This window comes from Aureococcus anophagefferens, assembly GCF_000186865.1.
Source record: "Aureococcus anophagefferens unplaced genomic scaffold AURANscaffold_7, whole genome shotgun sequence".
Taxonomy (NCBI): Eukaryota; class Pelagophyceae; order Pelagomonadales; family Pelagomonadaceae; genus Aureococcus; species Aureococcus anophagefferens.
Window position 1 is genome coordinate 301,783 of NW_008705567.1, and position 13,347 is coordinate 315,129.

General features: G+C 71.2%; 4 protein-coding genes across 4 annotated transcripts in view; 2 read left to right on the top strand and 2 right to left on the bottom strand.

The window, feature by feature from the left end:
- Window positions 1–2,570: 2,570 nt before the first annotated feature.
- On the bottom strand, window positions 2,571–5,342 carry AURANDRAFT_63392 (hypothetical protein; the record flags this gene model as incomplete). The annotated part of the gene is made up of 6 exons (XM_009038162.1): window positions 2,571–2,598; window positions 3,569–3,663; window positions 3,885–3,983; window positions 4,368–4,445; window positions 4,556–4,801; window positions 4,890–5,342. 6 exons carry the CDS (start codon window positions 5,340–5,342, stop codon window positions 2,571–2,573), a joined length of 999 nt encoding a protein of 332 aa, XP_009036410.1.
- Window positions 5,343–7,668: 2,326 nt separating this feature from the next.
- Window positions 7,669–10,684, bottom strand: AURANDRAFT_63393 (hypothetical protein; the record flags this gene model as incomplete). Its single annotated transcript, XM_009038161.1, has 3 exons — window positions 7,669–8,298; window positions 8,500–10,350; window positions 10,460–10,684. 3 exons carry the CDS (start codon window positions 10,682–10,684, stop codon window positions 7,669–7,671), a joined length of 2,706 nt encoding a protein of 901 aa, XP_009036409.1.
- A 633-nt stretch (window positions 10,685–11,317) lies between these two features.
- AURANDRAFT_63394 (hypothetical protein) lies at window positions 11,318–12,418 on the top strand (the record flags this gene model as incomplete). The annotated part of the gene is made up of 2 exons (XM_009037782.1): window positions 11,318–11,663; window positions 12,105–12,418. 2 exons carry the CDS (start codon window positions 11,318–11,320, stop codon window positions 12,416–12,418), a joined length of 660 nt encoding a protein of 219 aa, XP_009036030.1.
- Window positions 12,419–12,749: 331 nt separating this feature from the next.
- AURANDRAFT_63395 (hypothetical protein) overlaps window positions 12,750–13,347 on the top strand; it is a gene marked incomplete at both ends in the record, with an annotated part of 5,873 nt that continues 5,275 nt past the window's right edge. Inside the window, one exon of the mRNA XM_009037783.1 lies at window positions 12,750–13,245. Coding sequence (XP_009036031.1) covers window positions 12,750–13,245 — 496 coding nt within the window. The remainder of the gene's footprint in view (window positions 13,246–13,347) is intronic.

Below are 13,347 nucleotides of genomic sequence, written 5' to 3' on the forward strand. Positions count from 1 at the left end.
AGTTCGGGTCGCCGTATTTCTCGAAGAAGAAGACCGGCGAGAAGGGCCGTTGGCATCCGTTGCCGTCGCTGATCTTGTATTCGGTGCCGGAACCGTCGGCCGTCTTCATCGTCGCGGTTTTGTTGAGGTCACAGGTCGGGTATGCGGTCGCGTAGCTGAGTTTACAGCGCTCGCCCCAGCCCGCATGGCTCGTGATGCGCTCTTCACGCTTCCGCAGCTCACTGAGGCCCTCGGTCGTGAGCGCGTTGCCGCCCTCGTCGTCGAAGGAGCCCTTCATCAGGATCAGAATGATGGGGTCCGCGGCGATGCTCCGCGGGCACCTGGCGGTGACGAGGTCGAAGCTCGCCTCTAATGCTCCTTTCGCATAGGCGTTCGCGCGACGCTGATACCTGTCTTCGATGAGCGTCAGACCCACCTCGCCCAGCTTGTCGGTGCTCATGGGTTGCAAACCCAGGCCGCCGAGAACGAGCGTGACGATGATGAATAACGCGTTCACGCCGCAGAGGCCGCAGCAGGAGCCGATGCGATGCGTTGTCGCGAACCAGAACATCCCGCCCACTGTCTCGTCGTCCTCGGTGGCTCGCTCGATGGATCGGTAGGAGGAATCAGGTGTCACGGCCGCCTCAGCGCCCGTCGACCGAGGCGCCTCTATTTCTTCCTCTGCCATCTCAAAACTCGCTGCCATCTTGGGCGTCGCTAGGCTCTGCGCTAAATGACAGGGGACGACCGAGGATGAGTTGACACTCGCAACTCGCGGCCGAGGCGACTTCCAATTACTCAAAAAAACAGGTGAGGGGACTCGACTATTCTTCTGTCCGAGGCTTCAAACAAAAAATATATCCGAAATAAATGCAGCTGCGCTGCTGCGCCGAGTTCTCAAGGGCAGTCCAAAACCGCAGCCAGCCGCCGGGGGCCGAGCCAGCCAGCCAGCCAGGGACGTCCAGTCCACGAAACGACCCCTCGCTACAACCTCTACAACGCGCGCCTACGGCGCGCCGCGCCGTCCTGGGGCGGCTGCGGCGACCGGCTGGCCGCCGGCCACGCGCGTCGGCGCTCGCGCTTCCGTCACCCCCGGCGGGCCACTCCGGATTCTAACTAGATTTTGACATGTATCCCGCACGAAAATCGCAAGATTTGCACATGCAACGTCTACATTGAAGAAATGGGTGGCTGTCAGCGACCGAGCCAGCCAGCCAGCCAACATCTACCTCACGGTCAGCCAAACCGGCTCCCGGCGGAGGATTTTCATCCACTTTATCAAAAAAGTTCCCCCAACGAGCGCGCGAAACATATCTATCGACGGCTGCCGATTGATCTTTCGTCCGCCCAACTGCGGACACTAGATCTCACACTGCGGGCTGCCTCCGCGTCGCGCGTCCGCAGCACATGGGCAACCCTATAGCAAGTCCTCCTGGCAGCTGCGGCGGACCCTCACGACGCGGCTCCATCTCGAAGGAGTTGCCATAGCGCATTGTGGTTCTCGAGCGCGGCGGGCTCCACGTCCTGCGCGCTGCGCGGGCCCTAATGATCTCAGCTTCTGCGCGTCCCCGCGAGGATCAGACTGGGGTTTTGGAATCTCCGCCCCCGAGTTCCTACGGCGATGTAGGCTCGTTTTCTCCCCCTGTGGGCTGGAACATGCCGAATGCCGTGTCGAAAGTTGTCCGTCCATCGACATCGACGTGCGAAATGCTGCCGAAATCAGGGTTAGTATTGATCGATTAATTCAAGAATCAATGTTGTTTGAAGAAGTTAATGTATCTCCACTTTTGATGAAGTGGATGAAAGATTGTTATCGTGGACTGCCCTAGGAGTTCTTGGCATTCGATTGTCGACAGCCCGAGTTCCTGGAACTCAAACCGAAGTCGGCGAGTTGGACCCCCGCGCCCACCCTGGCGGGCTGCGCGCTATTTTCGGTCACACATGCCGGCGTTTCTTTGGCTTGGAAGCGCGACGGGCCGCCCGGGGGACGGGCTGCTCGGCGCCGAGTCGTTCGTGATGGCGCGCCCAGGCCGCGCAGAGCCCCCGCGCCGGTGCTCTGGGGCCGCCCGGCTCGTGCTCGGGGTCAAATTGGTTGCCGGGATCCAGGGGCAGCCTCGCGCGACGGTTGAACCCGATCCGGGTGCTGCGCGCGCGGTGCGCGCCCGTGTCGCAGAGACCTTGGAATCCAAAGTCTTCGACCTCTATGGTCGAGCGCATCAAATAGGACTCCCGCACTACATAGACGAACGATCCCCGACGCTCCGTGAACTCGAACACGGCGGAAAAGGGTGCGGGGACCGCGGGCAACCCTTTCCCGACCCCTTGCGGCGCCTCGTGCGCGACGCGACGCAATCCTGGGGAGTGCATCTCTCGGGGAATGTGTCGTCGACAGGCTTCCGATCCTCGCTGCAGCGGGGGTTGTCTCTTGACTCGGTTCCTGCGTCGAGCTACGGGCTGGTGAAGACGACTTTTTCGTCCATAGTCGAGCGCGGACTTTGCGCGTTTCGTGTCACAGCATCAACTCCGACGCGAACTTGGGGATACAATTTGTTGGCTTTGCAATCTGAAATCGCTTAACAATTTTATTACTACTATTGTAAGATGGAACCAACCAAAATCCTAGATTACCGGCTATTAGATCTACTTAATATTAAGATAAGAGATGAGGGCCGGCGCCACGGGGACCCCGGCGGCGATCCGGAGCGTTCCGGCGCGATCCGGAGCGATCTGGAGCGATCTGGAGCGATCTCGATCCACCGACACCCCGCCGAAAAGACGCCGGCGAGCGTCGTCGCTCAGTTCAAGTTGCGAAAACGCGGCGGCCGCCGCGCCGAGCGACGCACGGCCGCCACGCCGAACCCTGACACGATCATCATCCAACGCGTCGGACTCGTCTTAGACCGCGTCACTACGGGTCGTTTCTATGGAAGCGATTTCATCGGGGGACCCTCCGCAGAGCCGGTGCCACCGGCTATCCAGGTCCACTAGCGGGGAAAGCAGATGCTTCCTCGGTGGTTTAAGGGGTCAAAACGCGCCGGTTTCACGCGCGTGCGCGCGGCGGGGGGGGCAGGGGGCGCTCAGGCCTCGGCGTCGGCGTCGTCGCCTGGGACGAGTCAGGTGAGGCGCCCCCGGCTTCCCGACGCTCGGACCTCGTCCGCGTCGCGCTCATCTCGGCTCGGTTTCGGGCGGGCGACCGTCGCGCGTCGCGCGCCCGAAGACGCGACGCGCTCTCCGGAGCGCGCGGGGCGCGCGACGTCGGCGTGGTTCCGCGCGGCGCCGCGCCAAGGAGGGGCTTCTTCTCGAGCGCGGCGCGCGGCGCTCCCTGGTCGAGCGTCGCGCAGTAGAGGAAGAGCGCGCCGGAGGACGCGTAGGACGCGACGACGGACCAGAGCACGAGCCACTTGACGACGGCGTCGGCCGCGCCGCCGGCGAGGAGCGCGTCGTAGACGACGCCTGCGCGGCCCCCGCGGTCGGCCGGGCCGCCGCCGCCCCGGCCCGGCTTCGGGCGGGCGATCGCCCGGGCGCGCGGCGCGCGGCGCGCGCGCGCGACGCCCGAGCGCCGCCCGGGGCGGCGCCGATCGCGTAGGACGCGAGCGACCCGAAGAACGTCGCGATGAGCGTGAAGCAGGCGATGGCGAGCGCGCGGCAGTCCGGTTCGAGCGCGGACTGCATCGTCGCGACGACCTGGGCCGGGGGGCGGGCGCGTCGACGCGGCTCCCGCGCGAGCGTCGACCCGAGCCGCCCGCCGCGCGTCGAGCGCGCGACGCGCGCGCGCGCGGCTCGTCCGCGAACGGGCCGGAGGGCCTCGGATCCGACCGAGGCGGCGCGGCTCGAGGCGCCGCGGGGACGGCCCGCCGGCCGCGTCCCGCGCGGGCGGCGGCGGGCCCGAACCAGCACTCGGCGACGAGGTACTCGAGGAAGAGGCCGAGGAGGATCGAGACGTAGAAGTTGGGCGCGAGGCAGCAGATCGCCATGAACGGCAGCGCGCCGAAGCAGCCGCACGCCTGTGTGGAACTCACCCTGATTCAGGGGGTCCTGACCAAACTCGAGAACTCTCGAGCTCGGTCGCATCGAAGTCGATTCGGGTGATTTCTGGACGAATCGATTGCCCTCCTCGAGTTTTCGAAGCACAGCTGAAGAGCTCGCGTCGAAACTGCCGCGTACGCTCACATTGAAGTCGGGTTGAAGACTCGAATTCCACGCAGCCGCACGCGGGGAGGTACATGCGCGCGCGGGGCTCGACGGCGCGCCACTTGTCCGCCGCCATGCCCCCGAGCCACGAGCCTGCGCGGCGCGCGCGCGCGGTTGGGGGCCTGGCCGCGGGGGCCGGCGCGGCGGGGGCCGCGCGCGGGCGCCGGCCGCGCGCTCAGGAAGCCGCCGGTCGCGACGACGTAGGCGTTGATGTAGGAGTACTCGTCGTCGTAGCCCGGGAAGACGACGCCGTAGAACGTCGGAAGGTAGCCCGCCTGCGGCGGGCGGCAGGCGCGTGGGCCGGCGGGGGGGCGCCGCGGCGGCCGCGCGGCGGCCGCGCGATCGCGTAGCCGCCCATGTAGCGGAGGCTGCTCGCCGCGAAGACGAGGACGACGAGGCGGTTGCCGAAGATGGCGGCGAGCGCCTGCTTGAACGTCTTCTTCGGCGGGCCCGGCGCCGGCGCGCCGGCGTCGCCGCCGGCGGGCTTGGCGGCGCCGCGGCCCGGCTCGGCGACGCCGAGGCCCTCGAGCGCGGCGAGGCCGAAGCCGAGCGCGGCGATGAGGAAGCACGCGTCGCGCCACCCGAGGCTTGTCGCCATGGAGATGCAGAGCGACGCGAGGCCGCCGCCGACCTGCGCGGCCGCGGGCGGTGCCCGGCCGCCGGCGCGCGCGGCCGCGACCCCCCCCCCCCCTTCCGTCGGCGCCGCGCCGCGCGTAGACGCCGCAGGCGAAGAGGCCGTTGGCCTGCGCGCGCTGCGCCTCCGGGAAGTAGTCGGCGATGAGGCTGTAGCTCGCGGGGTTCGAGAAGGCCTGGCCAAAGCCCAACGCCAAACGCCAGAGCAGCACCTCGGCGTACGTCTTCGAGTACCCGATCATGAAGAGCGCCGCGTTCCAGATGAGGCAGCCCGCGAAGATGATGAGCTTCCGCGACGACACGTCGGCGGCCCGCCCCGCGACGAGGCCCGCGAGGCAGAAGGTCGCCGAGAAGCCGTAGCCCGTGAGGATGCCGTAGTCCGCGTAGCTCAACGAGTCGGCCGCCTGGATCGACGTGAAGTCGTCGTCGGCGGACACGTTGTAGAGGTAGTTGAGGCTGTAGCGGCTCCACTGCTGCTGCATGTAGATGAGGCCGAGGATGAGGAGGACGAACCAGCTGTAGCGAGGAGCGGGAGCCATTGCTGACCTGGGCGGCGGGGACGGTGGGCGCACGAGTTTTGGGTCTCGACTTGAGGCGCGCCGGCTTGCGGGGGCGCGGGGATCGCGCTGCGGGGGATGGGGAAGCGGCGGGGATGTCAGCCTCGGGCCCGCGGCGCAGGCGGGGCGATGCGTGTTTGGTGACGACACACGGTCGGGGGCGGAGGCCAATTCAACGAAAAACGGTACCTGCACCTTGTCTCTCAATCCGTCTCACGGTGGAGATTGAGGGGGGTCGGTGGCGCCCTCGGCGCCCTCGGCGCCCTCGGGACGAGGGCGCCGCCCCCTCGTCCGACGCCCTCGGACCCTCGGACGGAGGATCGGCGCCCTCGGACGAGGACTCGGCCGTCGGACGAGCGCGCGGCCGTCGGACGAGCGCACGTCCATCGGACGAGGGCGGCGAACCGTTGGTGACCCCCGGCCCGGGGCGCTGGATGTCCGGGGCTGCGTGATGTGTTTATGACAGGCTTTGCACCCGCGCCGCTCAGCGAATACGCGGAGATGCGCAACGATCTCTGTGGCTGCATGGGCCGCATCCTGACGGACGACGCGCCGGTGAAAACGGGACGTCCAGGCGATGGCGTCGGGGAACAGGCGGGCGGTTCTCAGAGGCTCGAATGGGGCGCGCTCGACGCCTCCCAACCCATCGACTCGTTTCGAATCACTGCAGCATCGGGAATCGTTCGTCGTCACCCAGGCGTCGTCTCGGTACAAGGGCTGGGTCGTGAGACTCGAAATCGTCGAGTTCGTCCGGTCGGGGCTCGGGCGCCGCGGCGGTCCGACGGAGACTCCGTGATGATCCACGGCAGCACCAGCGTCAGCAGCCAGGAGAGATCGTCCCTGGCCGCCCCCGGGCCACGCTCCATCATCGACTGGGGCGACTGCGCGGCCTAGGACCGACAGGACCTCGTGCCCGCGCCGACGTGTAGGCAGCCCACGGCGCCGCGAGGGGAAAGCGCCGCACGGCCGCCGCTCTTGGCTGCGCCCCGTCTCGGGGACCGTCGCGACCGTGGGCGTCAATGCCGGCACCCACGGCGCGCCCAGGGACGCCCAAGGGCTGCGCCTTTGGGCTGCCGCGCCCCCTCATAACCTTCCAACGACGGATGGCCAGAGATTTGCAGTCACGGTTCGAGCGCGCCGGGCGTGCCTGGCCAATCAGCGGCCGTCGGCGCCCTCGGCGCCCTCGGCCATTTCGGACCCTCGGACGCTCGGCTCCCTCGGACGAGGGGAAAATCCCTCAGCCGAGGGCGTCGGCCGAGGGGGCGGCGCCCTCGTCCCGAGGGCGCCGAGCCGGCCGAGGGCGCCACCGACCCCCCTCAAGGTGGAGATGCGACCACTTCGAAGCACGGTGGAACTAAGCGAATGCGGCGTCGGCCGCGTGCACTGATGGGCGCCCCTTGGTCGCCGTGTCGAGGCGACCATAATCCGTACTCAAAGCTTCCCCTGAGGTGCCCCATACGCCTAGCGCCGGGGGCGCCGAGCTGCCGGCGCCGAGCTGCCCATCGCGTGGGTGGACCTCGGCGCGCTACCGCCTCGCTTTTGTAGAACTTTATTTTTTTATTAGTCCGCCCGCGCGCCACGAAATCGCACCCCCGGCGCGCGGCGTATGGGGCCGGGCACCTCAGAGGAAGCTGTCAGCGCGGATTACTACGAGTTCAAGGCCGACGCCGCGGCCAAGGTCGTGACGGCCAAGGCGCTCCTGGGCGTCGTCGGCTCGTTCAAATTCATGCTCGCGCTGACCATCTTCAGGGACATCCTCACGCAGCTCAACCTCGTGTCGAAGGCCTTCCAGAAGGCGCACGTCTACTACAACGACGCCCGGGAGATCCTCGCATCGGTGAAGGCCGGCCTCACGGCCCAGTACCTGACCCCGGACTTCGTCGGCGGCGAAGACGACGAGCTTCACGTACAACAAGGTCCCGGGCCTGACGCGCAACCAGAAGGACGAGCGATGGGTTCGCGAGGGCGCCGTAAAATACGTCCAGTCCATCATGGACGGCCTGGAGACGCGCTTCCCGGACGACGACAAATTGTCGGCCCTCTGCATCTTCGATTTCACGCGCCTGCCGTCGACCCAGGAGCAGTGGGACGCCTCCAAGACGGACTTCGGGCTTGACGAGGTCGACACGCTGCTCAAGCACTTCGGCACGGTCCAGATCACGTCGACGCGGCGCTACGAGCGCTTCTCAAGGGTGACTAGGTGGTGGTGCGTGATGTCGAGAGGCGGTTCCCCGCCGCGGGGGGGGACTGAGAGTCCGCAAAAAACAGCAAAAACGGACCGAGTTAAGCGGGCCTGGTCCGGCCGGCGTCAGCGGGCGACGCGGTAGACCGGCGGCGGGTCGTCGGAGCTGTCGTCGCCGGCGTCGCGGGCGCCGGCGCCCCCGGCGCGCCGCGCGCGGAGGTCCGCGAGGTGGCGGCGGAGGAACGCGTCGAGCTGGGGCCGGTAGAGCGGCGGGAGGTCGCCGAGCGCCGCGAGCGCAGGCCGCGCGACGTCGCGCGGCACCGCGAGCGCCGGCGGCCGCGCGCGGCCGCGGACGAGGCGCTTCCGGTGGACCTGGGCGTTGAGCGCGCGGATGAGGAGCCGCGCGTCGTCGTCCGCGGCCCGGGCCGCGCCGGCGCCGCGCGCGTCGCGGAGCCGCGCGAGCGCGGGCGCGGGCCGGAGCGCGGCGCCGCCGCGCCAGAGGCCCGCGTAGGCGGCGCCGAGCCAGCCGAGGAGCGCGCGCGCGAGCGGCCGGTCGCGCGCCGCGGCGCCGCGGAGCGCGGCGGCGGCGGCGGCGACGACGTCCGCGGCCGGCGCCGCGTACGCGCTCGCGCGCTCGCGGAAGGACCGGTCCGGCGCGAGGCCGACGTGGCGCGAGAGCGACGCGAGCAGCGTGCGATCGTCCTCGAAGCCCGCGCCCCGCGCGACGTCGCGCCACGCGCGGACGACGGCGTCGACCTGCGCGGACATCAAATTTTCAACCCGACTTCAATGTGCGCGTATTCGACAGTTTCGACGCGAGCTCTTCGGTTGTGCTTCGAGAACTCGACGAGGGCAATCGATTCGTCCAAAAATCAGCCGAATCGACGTCGACGTGACCGAGCTCGAGAGAATGTTGAAGTTTGGCCCCGACGTCCCAGCTCACTGGTTGATTTGCACACAGGCGTCGACGGCCGCCGCCGCCGCGGCGCCGTCGCGGAGGAGCGCGTCCGCGGGCGCCGCGAGGAGCGGCGGCAGGACCGCGCGCGCGAGCGCGCCGAAGGCCGCGGAGCCGACGACGTGGCGGAGCTGGTCCCGGCGCCGCCGCGCCGCCTCGAGCTCGAGCGCGTCCGCGAGGTCGCGCGCGGACGTCGCCAGGACGTCCGCGCGCGCGAGGAGGTAGGCGGCGCCGTCGCCGCCCTCGGGCCCGTCGGGCGCGGCGTCGGGCCGCGCGGCGGGCGGCGGCGGCGGCGGCGCGCCGCCGGGCGGCGGCGCGGCGCCGCCGCGGGGCGCGGGCGCCGTCGCGCCGCCGCGAACCCCGCGGCGCCGGCGGCGGAGCGCGTCGCGGAACGCGCGGTCGAGCGCGTCCGCGCTCTCGACCTCGGCGGCGAGAAGCGACGCCTTCCGCTTCGAGAGCCGCGCACGCGCGGCGGCGACGAGGCGGCCCGCGCGGTCGACGTCGAGGGCCTCGGCGACCCAGTACTCGGCGACGGAGCAGCCGCCGAGCACGGCGCGCCGCGCGAGGAGGATCTCGACCCAGCCGAGCACCGTCCGCTCCGTGACGGGGCCCTCGCGGAGCGCGGCGTCGCGCGCGACGGACGTCGGCGCGACGTGGTACGCGAGGCTCAGGAGCCGCCGGTTGCCGCCGAGCCGCATGAAGTGCGCCGCGGACCGCCGGAGGAGCCGCGCGGCCGCGCGCGCAAGCGCCTCGGCGCCGCCAGCGCCCGGGCGCGGCGCGGGCGCGGGCGCGGGCGCGGGCGCGGGCGCGGGCGCGGCGCGGGTGCCGTCGACGGCGGCGCGGAGCGCCTCGAAGACGTCGCCCCAGTCCGCGGCCTCGAAGCCGTCCGGCGCGAGCGGCGCCGCCGCTCCGCGCGCGCGCCGCTCGCCGGCGACGTCGAGGAGCGCGACTCCGTAGGCCAGCGGCGATGCGAGCGCGCCGACGGCGCGGTCGCGGACGCCGTGGCCCGTCGCGACGGCGCGCCACGCGCCCGCGTCGACGCAGTCGCGGAACGCGGCGGCGACGGCCGCGCGCCGCGCGGCGGCCGCCGCGGGGCCCGGCCGCGGCCGCGGCGTTCCCGGCGCCGCAGGCTCGAGCCGCGCGTCGAAGAACGCGAGCGCGACGAGGGGGCAGCCCGCGACGATCGCGCGGCCGACGCGGAGCGCCGGCGACCGCGGCGCGAAGTCGGCGACGTCGCCGCGCGAGCCCAGCGTCGCGGCGACGTAGGCGTCGACGTCCGCGCCGACGCAGCGCCGGAGGCACCACCGCGCGAGGACGAGCTCGCGCTCCGCGGCGCTGTCGACGACGTAGGGCAGCCGGTCCTCGAGCGACTCCTCGGCCGGCGCGCGGCCGCCGCCCCGCGGCCCGCCCCGGGCGCCGCCGCGGCCCGGCGCGGCCGCGCCGGCGCTGTCGCCCGACGCGAGGCACGCGAGCTCCCACGACTCGAAGCGCCGCCGCTCGCCTGCGCGCGGGGCCCGGGGCGTCGAGGTCCAGGGGGACGAAGTCGTCGTCGCCGGCGCCGTCGAAGTCCGTCCGCGCGGGCGCTCGCCGCGGCGGCCCGCGGCGCACGCGCGGAGGCGCCCGAGGGACCGGCGGAGCCAGAGCGGCGCGCGGCAGGCCCAGCGCGAGGCCCGGCCGGCGTCGGGCCCGGGCCCCGCGCCGGCGCCGGGCGCCGCGGGGCCCGCGGGGCCCGGCGCGGCCGAGCCGTCGCCGTCGCCGGCGTCGCCCATCTGCTGGTCGAGGAAGAGGCTCACCTGTTTGACCCACTCCGGCGATGCGTGCGCCTTCTGGAGCTTGAAGTGGGCCGCCTTGACCTGCGGCGCGGCGTTCGGGACGCGGCGGCGGCGGCGCGCGGCGGCGTCGGCGCCGGCGCCGCGCGCGGCCGAAGGGGTCGCCCGCGTCGACGTCGACGGCGACCTTGACCTCCTCGAGGCCCGCGGCGCCCGGCGCGGCGCCCGGCGCGGCGCCGTCGTGCCCCGGCGCTTCCGTCGCCTCGCGCGCGGACACGACCTGCGACCATGTCAGCGGCGGCGCCTCATCGAAGCCGCCGCCTCCTGGGTCCTCGAAGTCGTCGCCGCCGTCGTGAGACTTCACGTCGGCAAGCGCGCGGTGGGACGCGCGCAGCGACTGCCAGCGCGCCTCGCTCATCGTGGCGGAGTGGGGAGGCAGTCGGGAGCTCGAGCGCGCTTGAAGATGCAAGATGCCGGAGGTGAGCTCTTTTTTTAAAAACCCTGCAGAACCCGGACGAGCTCCAGAAGCACCCGGAGATCATGGCCCTCTACGAGGATCGGCCGGCGGCTGCCCCGCTCCGGCCGCACGTGGCAGCGCCCCCCCCTCTCCTTCCCCCCCCCCCCTTTTTCTCCGCTCGCCCTCGGAGAGAGCTCCCTCCGTTTACCCCCTTCCGCCCCCCCGGAACGCGGCCTTGTCCGCCTTGGCAGGCTTATCGACGCTTGCCTGGCTCGCTGCGCTCCCCTGCCGTCTTCGACGGCCGCTACTTGACCTCCAGCCCGCGGGGTCTCCGAGTCTTGGCGAACTGCGACCGCGGCTTCCCACCGTCCAGTCCGTTGCGGTGTGAGGGGCTGACCGACGGACCTCCTCAACTGGCTTCGCCTCGGGCGGGCGTTTCCGGTTACCTGAACTCGTCGGCTCTCGACTGCGTGATCTTCACGATCTCCGACCTGGTCCGCGCGCGCCGACGGCCGCCCATCTCATGAGCCCATGGGTTGCCCACGTTATCCTTCAACAACGAGGGCTGCTGCCCCAGCTGCAGCACACATCACGATGGCGGCGGAGCCTCCAGGCAGCGGGGCGTGCTGGGATGGCGTGGTGCGTCTCATCGTCGTCGGCGACGCCGGCTCCGGGAAGAGCGCGGTCATCGAGAGCTTCAGCGCCCACCTGCGGGGCGAGCCGCCGCCGCCGCGCCGGGCGAGCCTCGAGGCCGCGCGGCCGGTGGAGGGTCGCGACGCCTTTGCGCCCTGCGCGCCCGGCGACGTGGGCTTCGACGCTCTCGGGCGTCGCGTCTGCCTCCTCGAGATCCCCGGCGCGCTCGCGGCGCCGGCCGGCGGCGACGCGTTCCTCGCCCTGACGGAGATGCCGCGCGACCAGGGCAGGACAAGGGTGATTCAACGTCGCTTCAACGTGAGTGTTCCGCGCGCGCGCGTTCTGGGAAATGCATCCACGCTTCGAGACCGTTCCGAGAGATGATCGCTCGTCCAAAAATCAGCCGAAACGAGTGGAAAATGGCCGAGAGAGGAGCCTTTGAAGTTGGGAATTTCGCACTCTTGTCCTGCCCAGCGCGCGACGGCCGCGCGGCCGGCGCGCGCGCCGCGGCGGCCCGAGCCCTCCCCCCCCCGCGCGCCCAGGTTCCGCGTGAAGCGGCACGTGTCGCGGGCCGACGGCTGCCTCATCGTCGTCGACGCGTCGCGGCGCGACGCGCTCGACACCGTTGGCCGCTGGCGCCGGCTCGTCGGCGCAGCGCCCGCGCCCGGGCCCCGCCCCCCCCCCCCCCCCCCGGCTGGTGCCGGTGCCGCCCGGGGGGAGCGCGCGTCCGCCGATGCCGGCGCCGTAGGCTCGCTCAAGTCCGAGTGCCCCGTTCTGCTCCTGCTCAACGACTGGTTCGGCGGCGGCGGCCGCTGCGCGCTCGCGGACGACGAGATCACGAGGCGCGTCGACGACCTGGGCATCATCGGCTGGCGCATGTGCGGCTGCGCGCGCGCGGACGACGACGACTCGGTCCTCGACGCGTTCGGCGCGCTCCTCGACTACTGCCACGCGACGGCGCCCCTCCCCGACGAGGTGCGGGCCGAAGACGAGGACGACGACCTCGACCCGAGCCTCATCTCGTGCTCGAACACGAATGTCCAGGGCTGCGCGGTTGCGTAGGTCGCCGCGGAGCTACGACAAGAGCGTGCACCAGCTTCTCAATAAACTCGGAGTTAACTCGGAGTGACGGACATGCTCCACGAGCTAGACGGCTGGGATTCAGGGAACAGCTGGGCCGATCGCAACATGGTTCACGTGGTCCACATCGACAAGCTCGCCGAGACTGTCGGTGCTGACGACCCGGCTGGTGAAGATACTTTTTATGATAGATCTGAGCTGCCGCCAAGTTTGAGGGAGAAATTGTCATGTGCGGCTAGAACCACCCGGCCCAGCGCGGCCGCCTCCGTGGCGTGTGTGTTCCCTCGCGTCCGTGATCCGTGGTCGCGCAGCGATGGGCAGCGGCGGCGACGTCGAGGCGCCGGGCGACGGCTCGAGCGGCGACGAGAAGGCGCCCGAGTCGAGCGACTCCGAGGACGACGGTTCCGGGTCGGCGCACGACGAGGTCAAGGAGCCGGAGCGGCGGTCGGGCAAGGCGCGCGGGGCCGCCGTGAACAAGGGCAAGGACCCGAACGCCGTCGCGCACGACGGCGCGGCCGGCGGCCGCGGCCGCCGGCGGTCGTCGGCGTCGACGACGGAGGCGCCGCGCGTGACCGTCGTGACGGAGGTGCCGGACTTCGTCGCCATCCCCGTCGTCAAGTTCCACCTCCGCAAGGAGGCGGCGACACAGGCCGCGTACCAGGTCGTCATCGCGCTCTACGTGCAGCAGGCGTTCCACGGGAAGATCGGGGAGATCCAGGACATCAAGGGCTTCGTCGCGCTCGCCTCGGACATCGTCTTCGCCGCGTTCTACCTCGGCGCGGCCGCGACGATCACGGGCGCGTACTACTGTCGCGCGCCGGCGCGGCGGGTGCGGCGCGCCGCGGCGGCGCGCCGCGCGCCGGCCGCGGGGCCGCGCGCGCGCCAGCCCCCCCCCCCCCCCCCGGGGGCCG